The sequence below is a fragment of the Leuciscus leuciscus genome, assembly GCF_965113295.1.
Source record: "Leuciscus leuciscus genome assembly, chromosome: 20".
Lineage (NCBI taxonomy): Eukaryota > Metazoa > Chordata > Actinopteri > Cypriniformes > Leuciscidae > Leuciscus > Leuciscus leuciscus.
This window is the reverse complement of record NC_138744.1, coordinates 6,609,392-6,627,694: the sequence shown is the minus strand read 5'-3', so window position 1 is coordinate 6,627,694 and position 18,303 is coordinate 6,609,392. Positions and strand designations below refer to the sequence as shown.

At 35.1% G+C, this 18,303-nt stretch overlaps 3 protein-coding genes across 15 annotated transcripts in view; 1 reads left to right on the top strand and 2 right to left on the bottom strand.

Moving 5' to 3' along the window:
• Positions 1-1,844: 1,844 nt before the first annotated feature.
• LOC309483242 (sodium channel regulatory subunit beta-1) lies at positions 1,845-11,152 on the top strand. Of its 2 annotated transcripts, XM_082148940.1 has the most exons (6): positions 1,845-2,229; positions 2,673-2,839; positions 3,195-3,432; positions 3,518-3,677; positions 4,413-4,469; positions 11,134-11,152. In XM_082148940.1, the coding sequence occupies exons 1-5, from the start codon at positions 2,178-2,180 to the stop codon at positions 4,456-4,458; spliced, it is 663 nt and encodes a 220-aa protein (XP_082005066.1). In that variant the 5' UTR covers positions 1,845-2,177; the 3' UTR covers positions 4,459-4,469; positions 11,134-11,152. The 2 variants fall into 2 exon arrangements, with proteins under 2 accessions (XP_082005066.1, XP_082005065.1); XM_082148939.1 differs by lacking the exon at positions 11,134-11,152 and having other exon boundaries at positions 4,413-4,959.
• LOC309483244 (apoptosis-associated speck-like protein containing a CARD) lies at positions 4,780-6,560 on the bottom strand. Of its 11 annotated transcripts, XR_014200520.1 has the most exons (5): positions 6,225-6,551; positions 5,776-5,820; positions 5,469-5,513; positions 4,986-5,311; positions 4,780-4,943 (listed from the first exon to the last, which is right to left on the bottom strand). XR_014200520.1 is itself a non-coding variant. In XM_082148946.1 (4 exons), exons 1-4 carry the CDS (start codon positions 6,502-6,504, stop codon positions 5,043-5,045), a joined length of 633 nt encoding a protein of 210 aa, XP_082005072.1. In that variant the 5' UTR covers positions 6,505-6,554; the 3' UTR covers positions 4,780-5,042. The 11 variants fall into 11 exon arrangements, 7 of the variants coding, with proteins under 7 accessions (XP_082005072.1, XP_082005070.1, XP_082005071.1 ...); XR_014200517.1 differs by having other exon boundaries at positions 4,780-5,311; positions 5,753-5,820; positions 6,225-6,560; XR_014200518.1 differs by having other exon boundaries at positions 4,780-5,311; positions 5,469-5,510; positions 5,753-5,820; positions 6,225-6,560.
• The window catches only part of caspa (caspase a), a 75,968-nt gene continuing 65,322 nt past the window's right edge, over positions 7,658-18,303 (bottom strand). For both annotated transcript variants that reach the window (XM_082148915.1, XM_082148917.1), the window contains exons 6-8: positions 8,567-8,683; positions 8,188-8,297; positions 7,658-8,049 (exon numbers count right to left, since the gene is read on the bottom strand). In XM_082148915.1, the coding sequence (XP_082005041.1) occupies positions 7,942-8,049; positions 8,188-8,297; positions 8,567-8,683 (335 nt within the window). In that variant the 3' untranslated portion in view covers positions 7,658-7,941. The remainder of the gene's footprint in view (positions 8,050-8,187; positions 8,298-8,566; positions 8,684-18,303) is intronic.

Genomic DNA, 18,303 nt, shown 5'->3' with positions numbered 1-18,303 from the left:
ATTCAGCTTTGTCATCACATGAATAAATTATAAAATTATTTTAAATATTTATTCAAATAGAAAACTTCTTAATCTGTAATAATATTTAGATGAAATAAATGCAGTCTTGGCGAGCATAAGGGACTTCTTTCAAAAACATTAAAATATTGTAATGTTTCCAAACTTTTGACAGATACTGTATTAGGAAATAAAAAATCTATATCAACATTTCCTCATGGAGAACTAATGCAGCTTGAAAATATTTACAGCTCTCCTTTTATAGAATAGACTTTAGCATCTTTGAAAAGGCCTCCATTGTTGTTTACTTACACTTATTTAGTCAGTAAAATTCTGTGGAAATACAAGCAGAACTCTTTTGCATGTCGACTCTCTTATGTGTCCCCTGGCTGTGACATCGAATGGTCACAGGAAACCTGTTATAATAAACAAGTTTGTGGAACGTTGTGATAGTGGTGTGTACATTATATCTGCAGCTGTCTAATAAAGGAGGAGTATATGCAAAATTTTTTCCAAGCACAATTTAGAATGGAGATTTTATATGAGAGGAGATATAGTTTATTATAATCAGTTTCCACACTACATAGCCTATGTGTTTATTCATTTTCACGAGCACTACTAACCACAACAACCCAAAAGGATCAGGTGTGTCATTAATGTCCTTGACTACTGGTTTATGGTCCCTGAAATTATCTCTCATTAAGCTACAACATAACTACAACTAGTTTATTTTGTATATATTCATGTTCATTCCTTAGGTCTAACTGAAAATTTAAAGGTGATTTCTGAAAATGTTGATATAAAAAAAAAAAAGTTAAAGGCCTGTGTGCTGATTTAATGTGGCAAGCCATTTCAACACTTATTCCTTAAAGGGATAGTTCACCCAAAAATCCCATATTTACTCACCCTCAAACCATCAGGTGTATAAGAGTTTCTTATTACAGCCAAACATATATAAAATATAAAAATATATTATATATTATATAAAAAAATATCTTCGTAAAATACACTCTTCGGGCCGGAACTAATTCCGAGTTCAGGACATGATCCTACGTCACGGGTTGTCATCTCGTAATCACGGTTACGACATGGCATGAACATGGCATGAACATAAGCTGGTTGTTTTGGTTCAGGAGGAACTGTTAAAGGTGGCTGCTGTTTGTTTGCGGCACTCGGTGACTGTCTGTCTACATCTCTTGAAAGGCGCTGATGACGTGTGATGTTTGCACGAGCGTGACGGAGGTATGGAAATACATGTTGATAAGCGGACGTAGGGCATTGTATCATTGCATTCGGACCAAATGGAATGATTGGTTGAACATTTTTTGGTTCAGAGACTTCCATGGAAAATATATGAACTTTTTTTATTATTTAGACCAATTCTCTTATTGATTGTTATCAGGATGTGAAAAAAGTTTTAACCAGGATAACAAAAAGTGTTTCTGAAAAACATAGCTTATACCTTTGAGTAAAAAACCAAGATAGATGCTGTATTAGCGTCTTATATGTAGGCCTAATATCTAATAAATACAAACTAATACCAGTAGGCCTATTTATTGGAATACATTCTAAGTGATTTTTTTTTATATCTGAACCTCAGTGATTCATAATTCAATGCAATGTATTACCAATAACAATAAAACCAATTAAACTGAATAAGTTATATTGGATTATTTGCTACTAGTATTAAAAGTTAAGTGGAAACATTAAATAGAAAATAGTTCAAGGGACTAAATGTTAATACGGCATGCCACGTGATGATTGGGTGATCGTATAGCAACTGGACGCCGCTCGCGCTCGCGCTCGTCCGAATCTCACGTCTCAAATTCCGTGTTGAGTTGCAAGCACAAGGATTCACACGGTCTATACTTAGCTCTCCTAAACGTCAAAGTCTGCTGCAAAACACGATCTGTTTTTTAGTGTGACGTGATATAATTTTAAAGCTTTAAACGCTTTCTTGAAATCATTTGAAGGCTGAAAGATTATGTTTAAATGTATTTTTTAGGATAATCAACTTAAGAGTTAGATTTAAAATGCGAGGAACTGAGGATGTTGAGCCCAGTAATGTTTAAGAAACTGTGATTATAAAGAAGAAAAGAGAAACGTGGGGCAAGGAAGCGATTTCAAGGAGGTGATTTATAGTTGAGTGCATCGGTTACAGCTGTGCGTGAACTGTGAAAATGTCAATGGGAATTATTTCATTTTTGGCTCTCAGCGTCTTTTTTAGCCAAGGTAAGTTATAAAACATGCAATTGTGAAATTATTTTAAATGATACAATTATTTAGAGGTCATTATACAAATCATTATTAACATAATAACATATAAGTACAGTCATCAGATGTTAGTAGCCTATATTTTTCATTAGCCTATTTATTGTAGGCTGCATTAATAACATCCCTCGTTAAGTCTTATGCTGCTATAGTGTTAGTCTCTCCATGTAAGATCCTGTAGGCTACATTTATCTTTAGATTTATTGCTCAGAAACGTAACGTTTTCAAAATATTAAAATTGAAGATGCATGATAAGCAAAGAAAGAAAATTGTATATATATAGCCTATATATAATTTTCAGTCTTGAGGATCTAGCCTGCAAAATGTCCCACTGCCATAACATCTTCTGAACTATAATAACCTTGCATCTCTTTTTCTTGCTTGTTCAAAATGTCTAATTTTAGTGCCACAAGGCCAAACTGGATGTGCTGAAGTGGATTCCATGACAGAGGCTGTGGCTGGAGAAAGTTTTCTGTTGGGTTGCATTTCCTGCAAAAAAAGAGCAGAAGTGCCAGGTTCTGCTATTGTGGACTGGCACTTCAAACCAGCTGGAACTGAGGAGTTTATCCATGTTAGTACGGAGATTATATGGATCAGAAAGCCTGTTGTCAGATTGTTCGGCCAGCTTGACGTGTTTTACACTCTTAAAAATAAAGCTTCCGAAAGGGAAGTTTCACAGCAATGCCATAGAAGAACCATTTTGGGTTCCTCAAAGAACCTTTCAGTGAACAGTTCTTAAAAGAACCATTTTTGGAAAGAGTGTGAAGAACATTTTATTAATCTGAATGGAAAAATGGAATGGAAAAGTTCCATCAATGCCAACTAAGCACCTTTATTTTTAAGAGTGTACAGCAGAGCATACAGTAGAACACTAATCAATTTCAATCTTTACATGGTTTTATTAGTAATATCTCTGTCCCTATCAGATTTTCCAGTATGAATATCCTTTCCCCACTATTCTTCATGAAAACTTTGAGGGAAGATTAGACTGGCAAGGGACTATGTGGACAAAGGATGTGCAAATTGGTGCCATCTCCATTAACAATGTCACATATAATGACACTGGGACTTACCGCTGTACCTTCCACCGAACGCTGTACCTTTCTATGACTGAGGAGCAAGTGATAATAAACAAAGAGGTGGAACTCACAGTTGTGGAAAAAGGTGAGACTCATTCAAATTCCACTCACAGGTGACAAATTTGCATTCCAACTAGTAATTTGAATATGTGAATTTGTGTCTCCCCCAGCCAACCCCGAGCTGGCCACTGTAATCTCTGAGATCATGATGTACGTGTTGATCGTAGTCCTGCAGTTGTGGATGATTTTTGTGCTGATTTACTGCTATAAGAAGATCTACGCTGAGAACGAAGCTCGAGAGGCCAGAAAAGCTGCACGATCTCAAAACAAGTAAGGCTTCCTTTTTTTGCACCAGTTTTATTCGCATACACTGCCAGTCAAAAGTTTGGAATAAAGCTGCATTTGTTTGATAAAAAATACAGTAAAACAGTAATATTGTGAAATATTATTAAAATTTAAGGTAATTGTTTTCTATGTTAATGTATTTTAAAATGTAATTTATTCCTGTGATGTCAAAGCTATTTTCAGCATCATTACTCTTCACATGATCCTTCAGAAATCTTTCGAATATGTTGATTTGCTGCTCAAGAAATATTTCTTGTTATCAATGTTGAAAACAGTTGAGCTGCTTAATATTTTTGTGGAAACTGTGATTAAAAGCTTGGGGTATAATAATTAATTTATTTTATTTTAAAAGAAAGAAATTAATACTTTTATTAAACAAGGACTGTAATTTTATTCAAGTGACAGTAAATCATCTTATTAAAGATTTCTATCTTTTTTTTTAAATGACAATAAATGATATTAATTGAGCACTAAATCAGCATATTGAAATGATCATGTGATGCTGAAGACTGGAGTAAATGATTCTGAAAATTCAGCTTTGTCATCACAGGAATAAATTATATTTTAAAATATATTAAAATGTAATAATTTTTACCATTATTGTATTTTTATCAAACACTCAGAATTGGTAAGCAGAAGAGACTTCTTTCAAAACATTAAAAATTATTCCAAACTTTTAACCGATTCAAAATGTACTTTTTTCATCTTTTGTTTTCACAGATTTATTGACTCGAAGGACCCTTGTGATGGTGTGTATTTGGAATAACTACAGTTTTGGTTAGTAGGCTTATTCATTTTCAGTGAATAGACACTATAGGTTTACTAAATTAATGCTAACATAGTTCTATTTGTTGTTACAAACCTCTGTGTATTTCTAGGGACATTTCTAGCATTGCATTGACTATGCTAATACAGAACACAGAATGATTAATAATACACTTGGTAATAAATCAAATACGACATTGTATCAACAAGACATTATACCTATGCAAAATTGAATCAGGAATATAAAGAGTCTGAATAAACAGAGAAATTAAACGGATAAACAGAAGAAATTAAAAGGGTTTGTAGAAAAGAAACAAACATCTGGTTTCTTAACTTGGTTGTTTATTGACTGGTGATAAAAAGATAAGTATGCGAAGACGTACAGACAAGTGTTTTGATCATCAATAAAGATGTAATTGTTTTTGTTCTACCAAGTAAGATTTTGGACCTGATTTTGTGAGAGGTTGTCTGCTTGGGAAAAAAAAACTGAAAAAAAAACAAACAAACATTCAAACTAAGTGATAAAACGCCTAGTTTTAAAACAATGGCAATTTAAATTTGAGTAAAGTAAAAATGTAATAGATTTCATCTTCCCGGAGCCTCAAGCTCTTCAATTAGGAAGACATTTGACTTCTTGAGAACATCATATAAAATATCTTTCCCTTTAGTGCCAGCAGATTTAATTGGGCCCATTAATAATTCTCTCATCTTCTTCTGTGGGGTTTTCTCAGCACGAATGGCACTGTAGTCCTCGTCTGAGATGACTTTCTTCTGATGAAGTTCATCTAGGATGGCGTCCACATTATGAACTCGTTTTATCAGCTCTGTCGAATTCCTATCGATGAAGTGTTCCTCTATGAAGGAGATGTAAACATGCATGTGGTCAGATTGTGAGGATACTGATGATGAGTTCATATTAATATTTTGTATATATGAAGTTATGAACAAGGTTTAATTATTAGGTGAGAAATAAACACGATTTAAAACCTATACCAACCTAGACTTACTCACCATTAGATAGAGCCCTCGGGCCTGGTTGAGGAACAACTGGAGCTACTGAAAAACAAGAGGAGATAGGGTTAGTTCATCTAGGATGGGGTCCACATTATGAACATTACGTTTTATCAGCTCTGTCGAATTCCTATTGATTAAGTGTTCATCTATGAAAGAGATGTAAATGTGCATTTGGTCAGATTGTGATGATGGAGTTCATATGAATATTTTTTATTTGGTCATATATGAAGTTATGAACGCCTCATTGTCTTCACCAAAGAGTGAAGAGATTTAAAACCTACCTTACCAACCTAGACTTACTCACCATTAGATGGAGCCCTCGGGCCCGGTTGAGGAACAGCTGGATCTACTGAAAAACAAGAGGATGTTAATGATTCTCTGAAGGAAACTGAAAGTAAAATTAAATTCAAGTCTAGAGTACAATTATATATAGGCTAGGAATCGTAAATAATTTAACGAATTCTCCTTTCGATTCTGATTCTTCTTAACGAATTAGTAGGCTACTTTGAGGGAACAATTATGTCTATTTGCACAAAAAAATAAGAAAAATAAATGCAATTTGAATTTGCATTAAAATACTTTTTACGTTTTACTTTGAAATGGAACAGGTTCTAAATTCTTAAGAACTGGTTTTAGGTTTACAATTTACAATTTTTAATTCTACACCAAGGAAAGAATAATTCGGCCCTGTAGGCTACTTTGTCTAGGCTACTCTTTCTGAATTTAGTTTTCTTTTCAAAATAGTTTACTTACTGCGTCTTATGGTCTCTCTGAGCTCCTCTGCCTGTTTATTAGCTTTAATAGCCTCTAAAACTTCGAGTGTCACAGGAACAGCGCCTGTCGATGTGAAAGTGTTCACCATTACATCGGAGAGATCTAAAGCGTCTTTAATTTTGTCGATTGTAGCTTGTCGTACACGTTGGTTTTCATTGTCAGACTTCCGATCGCGCAATTTGATTTTGAACTTTCTTAGATTTCCCTCCCCCAGATCCTCAAACGTATTCTCCAGTTCTTGCTTGATTTGTTGCTCCATGGTTCCTCAGAGTTTCGTGGCTCACAGGAGGATGAACCGGTGGAAAAGAGACCTCCTGTTTCGCGCCGAGATGAAGGCGTGTCTTTAGACTTTTAGCCTGACATTTACATTGAGCATTTCCTGCCTCATTTCATAACCACTTTCTTGTAAATACATGGGGAACAAGAGAGTGTAGGCTACTTTGGTATGTTTTATCTACGTTGGTATGATATTTAATGCAATAAATTGTAGGCTACATCAGAGAAAGTCATAATCTGTATGAATAGGAGGCACATGCATCTCCTTTCCCATTCTGCATATTTCATAATCCAAAAAATATAAAGATGATTCAATGAAACAGTGAAAATTGCTTATATTACATGCACACATACATCTCTGGTTCCTCCTTTATCAGTTTCAATTTGCTGTAGTAATTAATTACTTATATGTGACCAAAAGTAATTCATTTTAAGTGGCTGATTTTAGGTTTTCTCTGTGAGAGAATGTTCTCTCATGTGATCCACCCTCCTAAAACTGTTTAACACTATTGCTGGAAACGAATGCAGCCGCTTTACTTCCTCAATGCCAGGTCAGTCAGAAACTTCACAGGTAACATTTATTTTGTCAGAAAGTACTTTGTAACTAAACTGTTTTCCAAAGTAGGCTACTGCTATGTCTAAAAACTTCTTTTTTTTTTTTTGAAAAGTGTAAAACTGATATCCTTATTTTATTATTTAATGTGATATTTATTATAGCTAGCTGTTATATAACATTAACAAAACCATTTATTTTACAGTGTATCTCATTTGTCTCAACTGTGTAAATATTCCTGATGTATCATATTTGATACTCACTAACATGATTTTTTTCTAAAAAGTGATGTATATGTAACCTATCCGAAAAGTGTTTCTTTTGAAATATTACTAACAATATAAAAGTTATTCTTATGTTTAAAAATCAGTAAAGATTTCGCAAAAGGACACATGTGCCACAAACTGGATGGGGATGATTTTAGAATTAGACTAAAGGGTATTTTACCTGCTAAAAAAGTATAAACTATCAATCAGAGGACAGAAGGCATGTGATTCTGTAAAACAGGTTTTTCAGCAAGGTTTTGATCACGTTGATAATTCAAGAGCCTTAGAAATGTTCTTTTCAAATATGACACAGTAGGTTTTTAACAAAAACCTTTATTAACAAAATAAAGTATTGTTTGTGTGAAAATACATTTGCGAATTATTATGTATCAGAACAGGTTTTCTCTTCAGAGGAAATGCAGCTAAACCATTTAAGTCAATTCCTTTGTAAATTGAAAAAGTTGTTTAATAAAGGTTTTTCTTTTTTTTGAAAGAACTATTTTTTTCAGACATCTGGAAAGACTTTTTAGGATTTGCTGGAGATGCAAAGGCACATGAGGGTCTACAGAATTCACAGATGAGGAGAGAAATGCATGTACAATCAGAGTCCAGGGAACAGGTAGAACAACTTTGCCAGCGATGCTCTGTCTTTACACGCCATTTGTCTATAGCTCCCGGCCATATCTGGGCTGTCAAAACGTCTAATAACCTGTAAGAGGAGAACATGATAGACATCTGTGGCACGAAACGAACATATGAATGGCAATGTACACACAGAAAAAATATTTTGACCTTTTCAAAGGAACATAATTCACACAAGTTGCTCTTGCAGAAGCATGTGATTTACCTTCCTGAATAATTCCTCAATGTGATCCTTGTGTGCATATTTCGTAAACACATCCACTATGTATTGGACATAAAAAGTTCCATTCTGCACATGCCTGTAAGATTTGATTTCTGTAGAAAAAAAGTTAGGATCTTTCAGACTTTCCTCAATAATGAATGGATTTTGTGTATAATATGGATTAATGACTGGTTTTACACTGAGAAACATCTTCAAATAATAATAAAATAAAGTTCAGTTGAATACAAATGAGCTATTTTATATAAAATAATTTTTCACTCTTATACACTCTAATTCTACACTCTTAGAAAAAAGTGTTTTATAGGGGTCCATGTGGTTTTATATAGAACCGTAGGGTTCATGACTCCAAAAAGCACTTTACCCGGGGTACAGGACATCAGAGAAATGAAGTCTTTCTCCTTGTGCACAAAGTCATCGCCCTCTATTTCCATTGGCTCATCAGGCCCCTCGTCACTGGCCCACACGCGCCCATGCTCCCCTGAACAGAGATTTGGTTAAGAGAATAGGACAACAAATAGGACAACAATCAATGGCGAGTTAATCAAGTTTCAAGTTTGTATTTATTTATATAGCACATTTAAAAACAGCAAACAGGGCTGACCAAAGTGCTGAACAATACACAAGATACAAAACAAGGACATAACCACATATTCATGACAAAAGCTCACAATGTATTAAAAGCTAAAGAAAAAAAGTAGGTTTTAAGAGAGGATTTAAAAACAGTTAGAGATTGAGCCGCTCTGATGTAAAATGGAAGGCTGTTCCACAGCCTAGGGCCAGCAATCGCAAAGGCTCTGTCTCCTCTATTCTTTAATCGTGATCTGGGGACAGACAAAAGTTTCTGATCACCAGACCTCAGGTTTCGTGTGGGATTATGTGGACAGAGAAGCTCGGACAAATAGCTCGGTGCCAGATTATTTACGGATTTAAAAACAATTTTAAATTCAATTCTAAAATGCACTGGTTGCCAATGCAGCGATTTTAAAATAGGTGAAACATGATCAAATTTGCGTTTTCTTTTGAGGAACTTTGCAGCAGCATTCTGTACTAATTGGAGACGAGCAACAGAGTGTTTGGGCATGCCATAGTAGAGGGAGTTGCAATAATCCAACCGCGATGTAATGAGCGCATGGACAGCAATCTCTAAGGTTTTCTCAGAAAGAGAGGATCTGATCTTAGAGAGAAGACGTAGCTGGAAAAAACAAGAACTAATCGCTGCATTAATTTGTTTTTCAAATTTGAAGTTCTGATCCCAGAAAACACCTAAGTTTTTAATGCAAGATGAAGTTGGAAAGAGGTGATCCCGATCAATGTTACTGCTATTAAAGTTGAAAAACCACATTTTTACTTCTTCATGCAAAAAGAGATTTCAAAGCAGTATCTTTGTTGCGTTTCAGAGGCAAATAAATTTGTATATCATCTGCATAGCAGTGAAATGATACACCATGCTTTCTGAAAATGGAGCCCAGAGGAAGTAAATACAGGGAAAAAAGAATGGGTGCGAGAATAGACCCCTGCGGCACTCCACAGGAGAGTTGAGCAGGCGAGGAAGAGAAATTACCAAGTTTAACAGAGAATCTTTTGTTAGATATGATTTAAACCAACTGAGGACAGTTCCCTGGATGCCCACAAAATATTCTAGTCGGGATAAAAGAGTTTTATGATCAACTGTATCAAAAGCCGAGGTTAAGTCTAACAGTATTAGGATCACCAGCGTCAGTCGGTAATAATATATCATTAGATACCCTTAATAAAGCAGACTCTGTGCTGTGCAGAGGCTTAAAACCAGACTGGAAAGTTTCAAGAATTTGATTTGAGTTGATTAAGAACCGTTTTCTCCAAAGCTTTTGTAATAAAAGGTGGTGTCGAGATAGGTAGAAAATTATTAAAATCCCTATCATCAAGTGAAGGTTTCTTGAGAAGAGTAACAGTAGCTTGTTTTAGGCTATCAGGGATAGTCCCTGTGCTCAAGCATTTATTCAGAAAAGACACCAAACTTGTTCCAACTGAATCAAAAATTTGTTTCAAAATACGGGGAGAAAGAACATCAAGAGAGCAGAAGGAAGGTTTCAAGTGATCAACAATTTCTCTGAGAGACAGAAGAGAAACTGGGTCAAAGACGCTCCATATGGCTGAAGAACAACCCAGTTCAGGTGAGACAATAGCAGAAGGTTGTAACTGAGATCGTAGAGAGAGAGTTGATCTTCTCAAAGGAAAAACCTTGAGTAACCTTCACATAACGATACTGAGGGATTTGAAATCACATTTACAGGAGGATTTAGAGCAGAATTTAACACAGAAAATAAGGCTTTTGAACTATGATGGTTTTTTTTTATTAAATTAGAAAAATACTTAGACTTAGCAGATATCATGGCTTTCTGAAAAGCACTGAGGGAGTTTTTCAGCATTTCATAAGAAACTTGTAGCTTATCACTTTTCCATTTACGTTCTGCTCTTCTACATGCTCGCCTCAGAGAGCGGATGGTATCATTGAGCCATGGTTCAGTCTTAGGTTTTGGCTTCTTTGTTTTTAAAGGAGCAGTGGTATTTAAAATCTCGGAGCATACAGTATTAAACAGACTAAGATGTTCTTCAGCATCCAAGTCGGGTAAGGGTGACTCCAGGGACAGAGACAGAAACACCTCATTAAAGGTGTTAGTGAATTCATCACGGAAACAGGGAGAAAAGGAACGAGTCCATTGTGCAGTAGGAATAATGTGCGATCTTGAAGGAGGAAAGGACATAGAAAACAGTACAGGTATATGATCAGAGATCAGAGTGTCAAAAACCTGAACATCAGTAAACACCATGTGAGAGTACCAGGTCCGGTGTATGACTTAGGTAAAGTTGGTTTTATATTCGATATTCGCACATTCGCGTTAAATAACTTTTTCAATTAAATAGTCAATAAAGCTATTTTTTTTTCAGATTCGAAGCATCTACATGATATTGACAACAAAGATTGTGAACTACAACATTTTCTACAATCGATCAAAATGGGCAAGTATATTTTTAATGCATATATACTTTAGTTGAATATTCAATGTAGTGTGGTAACCAAGATAGGGGCCGTCTAAAAAGTTCACATTGTTTTTCATCGTGTGCAAACAGACAACTACATTTTAGCCAACTGCAGATGTACTGGCAAATATCTCTCACATTATGTGTTCTGATGCTAACCACACCCCCATAACTAATCCTAAACGTACCAATAGAGGGTAATAATTTGGCGCAACACATGTTTTTCGCACGCTGGAAACGACGCTGTCCACGGTTCTGAATTTCATACATTATCCTGTATTCCAGAATCCACTTCTTCAGGACTTCATAACAAAATTTAACTTGAATCATTACAATAAGGGTGTTGCTTATTTATAACGTTGAAAATATGATTAATCTAAAGTATCTGAATTTCTTTAATCAATGAAAGAAATGTGTTGTACAAGGAACAGCAGTTATAATACATACTTTTACCTAATACATTGATCAAAGTTAATTGAGTAGAGTGATCACTAGGAACATGCTATAACCTCTGGAACATGAAAAAAGGTGAAATTAGAATAATTTCTTCAGAATATGATTGTAGTATATTTACAGTAAGGTAGGTATTGGCAGTATTCAACATGTAGCAAGTCAGTCTGATCACTAGGAAATTACTACAACCATTGGAATATATATATAAAAACACTATAGGTGAATTACAGTTTATTACATAAACATATGTAATAAACACATGTAATAATGTTTATTACATAAATATATTTGATAATTGTACAGTAAGGGAGGTACTGTCAAAATTCCACCTGTAGTAAGTCAGTCTGGGCTGCGTTTCCCGAAACCTTCTTAACGCTACGTCGTTCTTAAGTTACACCTTAAGCTACCTTATCATTAATACGTGTTTCCCGAAACGTTCTTATTTAAGTATACCTTCTGTAAGTCATACTTTCGGAAGGTTGGTCTGGACCACTCTTAGCTTCACCTTATCACTGTTGCAGGGCTATATGAATATAATTCTGAAGTTTTAATACACCCAGACAGTGTTCAGTTAGGCTAATTCAAGTGTTTTCATGCAAAGAATAAATTTGTCATTACACTGATTGTTGTTAGAATTTTAATTATATTATTATATATAATGCAATTTTATAAATTTATTTTAATTAAAGAGCGCTTTTAAAGGCCAGTGAAAGCATAGGCTAGTTAAGTCCTATTTGGACGCTAATATTGTTTATCATGGGCTCGTACGGTATTTTAAACATTCACAGGGTCGGTTATTTTAGTGCCGTCCGAATCCATAATGTCAGAGTTTTTTCTTACCCAACCCACGTAAAAATCCCTGGCCAAATTAGTACCTACTGTTTTTTGACAAACAGGTCGTGTGGTAATTTAATTGCCGTCTGAATCCACATCTCTGCGTTTTCAAGAAGAGATTCAAAATCCACTGTTTAAATCCTTTTTGATCACTGCCGAGCACCGTACGTGACGTACACTTTTATTACTGAAATGCTTGAAAGTATTTACAAGAACAATATTTCATCGCAGCTCCACCTCAGCGAACAAAAATGGGAAAGAGAAGAAAGCATGTAAAAAAATTAAATGGTTATTATGGCAGCAATATATGATACAATTTTAAAATATGTAGGCAAGGCTATTATAGTTTGGATTATTTTTTATAATATCCCATGAGTCCTAGTAAATGCAATTTCAACTATTTCTAAAGTGCTTTTTTTTATAAAGAACACCGCTTTCTCACATAAACAGCCCCTTGCACGAGAGAATAATTGATTCTCGAGCCATCGATATCAGCAGATTCAGCACCATCGCCACGGACAGCGCCCGGTAACGTCGCACGTAAGAAGGGATCTTAAGCGGCTTCCTAAGGTATAGTTCGGGGAACACACCTAGAAATGGTATACCTTCAGTTAAGTTATACCTTAAGAGTCTTCGTAACACGCTAAGAGACAACGTTATCGGGAAACTCAGCCCTGGTGGAAGAATTAACAACTAGTATTGATGACAAGAAGTTTGCTATAGGTGTATTTATTGACCTTAAAAAGGCCTTTGATACAATAGATCATCACATTTTGTTTCGAAAATTGGAAATGTATGGAATTAGGGGAATAGGGCTAAATTGGATAAAAAGCTATTTAGAACATAGACAACAATTTGTGCAGATGGGAGAGGAAAAGTCAAAGCTCCAAAATATAATATATGGTGTACCACAAGGTTCAATACTAGGACCAAAATTCTTTATATTATACATAAATGATATTGTTAAAACTTCTGACTTGTTGAAATTTGTAATCTATGCAGATGACACAAATATATTTTGTGAAGGAGAGAATCTCCAACATCTGTTGAAGATTGTCTCTGAAGAGTTGGTTAAGCTTAAATTATGGTTTGATTTAAACAAATTATCTCTTAATATAAAGAAAACTAAATTTATGATTTTTGGGAAACGTAGAATTCCTGAAGATTTAACTATTGAAGTACTGTGTGATAACACCAGATTAGAAAGAGTTTATGAAAACTCCTTTCTGGGAGTAATAATTGATCATAAGCTCAGCTGGAAACCACAAGTCAATTGCATTAGTTCTAAATTGGCAAAGATCACTGGTATACTTTGTAAAGTGAGACACATATTGAACCAGGAAACAATGTATATTTTGTACTGCGCACTTTTTCTTCCTTATTTGTCCTATTGTACAGAGGTGTGGGGCAATACCTATAAAACCACCCTAAAGACGATATGCACTATGCAGAAAAAGGCAATGAGAATAGTTTGCAATGTTGGCTATCATGTACATACAAATGATTTATTTTTAAAATTACAAACATTAAAATTTAAAGATATAGTGGATCTTAAGACCACTCGAATTATGTACAAAGCTAAGAACAAAGTACTCCCTAATAATATTCAAAAATGGTTTAAGGAAAGAGATAGTAGATATAATTTAAGAAGGAGAGGAAATCTCTCTCAATCAATGGCACGTACTACACTTAAAAGCATGTGCATATCTGTCAACGGGGTGAGGCTGTGGAATAATTTACCTGTAACAATTAAGGAAAGTAAACATATTGTGCAATTCAAAAGAAGGTTTAAAATGTCTATATTAGAAAAGTATATAAATTAAGGTGGACATGGGACAAATGTCTCATTTCCTCTTCAAGAGGTTGATTTTAATTACCATACAGTCTGTTTTTTGCCATTTTGCATATATTTAAATTATTGTTATTATTATTATTTTTTTATATTATATTGTGTGATTTATTTTCAGATAAATGTACTGCAAATGATTAAGTTTTTTCTCAATAAGGATAAATTATGATATCTTGCAAGAGTAAATAGTAGCCGTTTCAAAGCTAGATGTGTAAAAGGGGAAGGCAAATATAAGTTAGCTTCTTCCTTCTCCTTTGTTTTTTTTTGTTTTTTCTTTTGAACATGCTGAGACTTTTAATTTTATTATTTTCTGTTAAAATATGTTTTGTTACTAATGATCATGTTCTGAAGAAGAAAAGGAAAAAGAAGAATAAAATTATTCATTCATTCATTCATGTTCTCCGAGACATTCTTCTGTTTGTTTGTTCATATAGAACAATCCAGAAAAATCTTAGATGTGGAAAAGATTATGTAATCAAAATGTGTCTGTTCTGTTCTGTGTGAGGTGTTTCTGTAGCTTTTATGATTGGTAATTACAGCTCTATAATTTAAAGAACATCTTAGTAAAGTCTTGCATGGCAGAGAGAGCGACTAAAGAGCAAGAACTGTCCGAATCTGTTCCAGGAACGCGTAACGAGAAGCAACTGTCCGGCTCCATCTCCTTGCAGCAGCAGTAGGATTCACCCGTGTCAACATCTCACGCACCCTGGACCGAGTAACAAGCACACCCTGTGTGCGCAACAGGGCTCTTATCATCTGAAACAGATTTTTGAAAGGTTTCTAAATTGACACGAGATTCACAAAACAATGGCACACAAATGTGAATTAAATACAGCCTAAAGATAAAGACCACCAATTAGGATATTGGCTCTGAAGTTGCCTCACATGTTGTTCTAGTTCACCATCATCTATTGCAGACAGCATACTTCTAACAGGTATACCCATCAACTTTGACTTCTTGTACAGAAATGATGAGGAGCATCCCAGTATTTCAGCAGTTTTTGCAATTGTATGGCCTTGCTTCAGCAGAAATTCAATGTGTTCTCTGGTAACATCAATCGGCTGGTCTGCCTTTTCTCCCTACAAAAAGAAAAAGTAATTTTTTTGTAATTTATATCAGCATACCAATTCTTATACATGCACTGAAATTGCATATAGTTAATAATAATAAACAGAGCAATTCCTAGACGGTCCTCACCCCATCGGTGCTCTGGCCCTATATGAATAGGCCAGTAGGCTACACTGGAAATGGAGAGACTTGTGGAATTGCAAAAATATAGTATTTATTGCCGTGACCAGTGGACATAACAGTGGTGTAAGACCAATACATTAATGACTGCATAAATAAGCACATGGATACATAGCCTACAGTAAATCAATAAATATAAAGAATTGTTGCTAAACATAATTCATTTGTGTGAGGATATATATTTTGTTTTAACATGATGCAACTGGAACAGGCTTTTTATTTCTTAGTTACTAGCCTTCCAGTTAGGTAAAAGATCGTTTCATGGTTTGTGTTTTTGCCGGGAGTCTGCTAGCTGTTTACCTTGTCATTCCAAGTTCAAGTTCAAGTCAACTTTATTGTCAATCAAACCATGCAACAGTACATTACGCAGCAGACTGAAATTGCGTTTCTCCCATACTCCAATGTGCAATATTAAAACAAGATTTGACACATACTAAGCATAAACTAAACATACGGCTAAACATAGGACACCACTAAACAAGTGCAAATAGATATTCAACAGAATAGACAGATCAACATAACATATGGCCTACAGTGAGCTTACAGTTACCAGACTATCACAGAGTTTCAGAATATAGTCAGGTTAAGGTATTTTACTATAGTGCAATATAAGGTGCAATAATAATCCAGTTTTCATGAGTGAGTTGAGCAGTCTGATGGCTTGTGGAAAAAAGCTATAGCTGAATCTGGTAGTCCTGCAACGCATACTGCTGTAGCGCTTGCCAGATGGTAGGAGGGTGAACAGTTTGTGTGTGGGGTGGGTGGGGTCTTTGATGATGTTGGTGGCTCTTGTGGCAGCGGGATGGGTATATGTCCTGGATGGATGGTTCCGGAAGTAAACAAAGCTATCTGACTGCCTGCAAAATGGTTTTACTGTTTTCCTACACTATTTGAGTATCGTAAGGACCCAACGGACGTTCTGGAGCTCTTGTAATGAGCTCTTGAAAAACTGAGTGTTTTGAGTATCATATTTCATAAATCAGGAATGAATGTATATTTCATTGATCAGGTTTTTATAGCTCATATATGCAATTTAATGATAATTGACATATTAAAAGCCACCAAAATCCTGTTGTGTCATATTTGTCATTTACATTAACATGAAAAATGTAAGTAAATGAATAAATAAATAAATAATAATAATGTATATATGTATACATTAATTATGTATAATAATGAATGTATACTTTATATATGCAAACATAAAAATAAATTATAACGCCAGACCATCGATGTAAATGTATGTTGAGAGAGCCAGTCATAGGAAATTAACCCACTTCTTCTTTGATTATGGCGGGGAGTGGAAATTACGTTTTTATGGATATCTAAAATAGAGCAAGGTCATGCACAATAATTTGCACTAGTCATAATGACGTTTGAAATATCTTTAACTTTCATTCTGCCTAGTCAAAACTGAATTACAGATATCTCTATCTGTCGTTTCGACTAGTCACAATTACGTTACAGATATCTTGAATGACAATTCCAACTATCCAAAATGTAATTCCGACTAGTCAGAAAGACGTTGTTGATATCTACAATGTTAATTCCGGATAGTCAAACTAAGCGTTTAAATGTTAAAAGGGCTTCCCATACATCTCTCTGATTTAGTTTAAAATATCTGAATTTCTTTTCTTAAGATGACTGAAAGTCTTACACGTTTGGAACTATATGAGGGCGAGTAAATTATTACATTTATTTTTTTCCAAAAAAGCAGCAGCTGTGGCGTCACAGGCAGCGCGAGATCCCTATGACGTCACTGAGTTGTTCAGGTCAGCAGCGATTATCAGTATCAGTCAAATACAGTCTACACAGCTCGTTGAGATTCAGAATCTGACAGAATACGGTGTCATTTAATATATATACAATATAAATTGAGTTACTTTGACGGAATCTTCAGTTCAGGTGATCATAACAGTAGTTCAGTAGAATCACTAGCGGACGAAGAGTACAAACGCAGTCTACAACTGTAAACAACAGGCAGAGACAGTGTCAATCTGATATCATATCATGTCTCCAAACTGCCCACTGGACCTGAGAGTCTCTTTGGAGGATCACCCAACAGGTACTGAGTTAATATACATCATTCAGAACTAACACATACTTAAGTAAGGCCGGGGTAATGTATGGCGACTGGCGAGGCGGTTGTTATAGCGCCTGAATCAGCCTGAAGGGGCTGTTATTTTGCTAAAACAACCGCCTCACTATACACTATAATTGTATTTATAGGATTTTGCTGGAAATTACCATTTGAACTCACCATTAAAAGTCTCACCTCCGAGGCATCCTAATCTACATTTCATTCCCTCATCCTCCACCCCCTCTCTCTCATACTCAGAGTCAGATCACCTAAATTCACCTAAGAAAATATGTAGTTTAATGTGAATGATTATCATCGAGTATTATGCATATTTAGTATCATTTGAAATGTCATAAGTGCGACTGGTACAAATGCCTAATTTCCAAATAAGTAAAACAAAAGGTAATAAGGTTTTTAAGAATTTAGGGATTACTGGCACATAAGAAAGGTGGTCTCCTGGCAAATGGGCCAAAAAGTGTAACCTCTGAATGCAAATTTCCATTGTTAGCACATGTTTCCATGTGAAAGAGGTTCTGTCTATATAATGGAATGTAGCAAAGGGTTCGGGGCCTTTCTGTACTTCAGATTAGCCTGAAGAGTAAGACTCTCAGC

Bases quoted from the DNA above. Each gene is read 5' to 3' on its own strand.
- LOC309483244 (XM_082148943.1), bottom strand. From the start codon at position 6,504: ATGGAGCAACAAATCAAGCAAGAACTGGAGAATACGTTTGAGGATCTG. The intron at 5,514-5,775 runs GTGAGTAAGTCT...CTTGTTTTTCAG, and splicing joins CCCGAGGGCTCCATCTAATG to TAGCTCCAGTTGTTCCTCAA. The intron at 5,312-5,468 runs GTGAGTAAGTCT...TCTCCTTCATAG, and splicing joins CCCGAGGGCTCTATCTAATG to AGGAACACTTCATCGATAGG.
- LOC309483242 (XM_082148940.1), top strand. From the start codon at position 2,178: ATGTCAATGGGAATTATTTCATTTTTGGCTCTCAGCGTCTTTTTTAGC. The intron at 2,840-3,194 runs GTTAGTACGGAG...TGTCCCTATCAG, and splicing joins GAACTGAGGAGTTTATCCAT to ATTTTCCAGTATGAATATCC. The intron at 3,678-4,412 runs GTAAGGCTTCCT...TTGTTTTCACAG, and splicing joins GCTGCACGATCTCAAAACAA to ATTTATTGACTCGAAGGACC.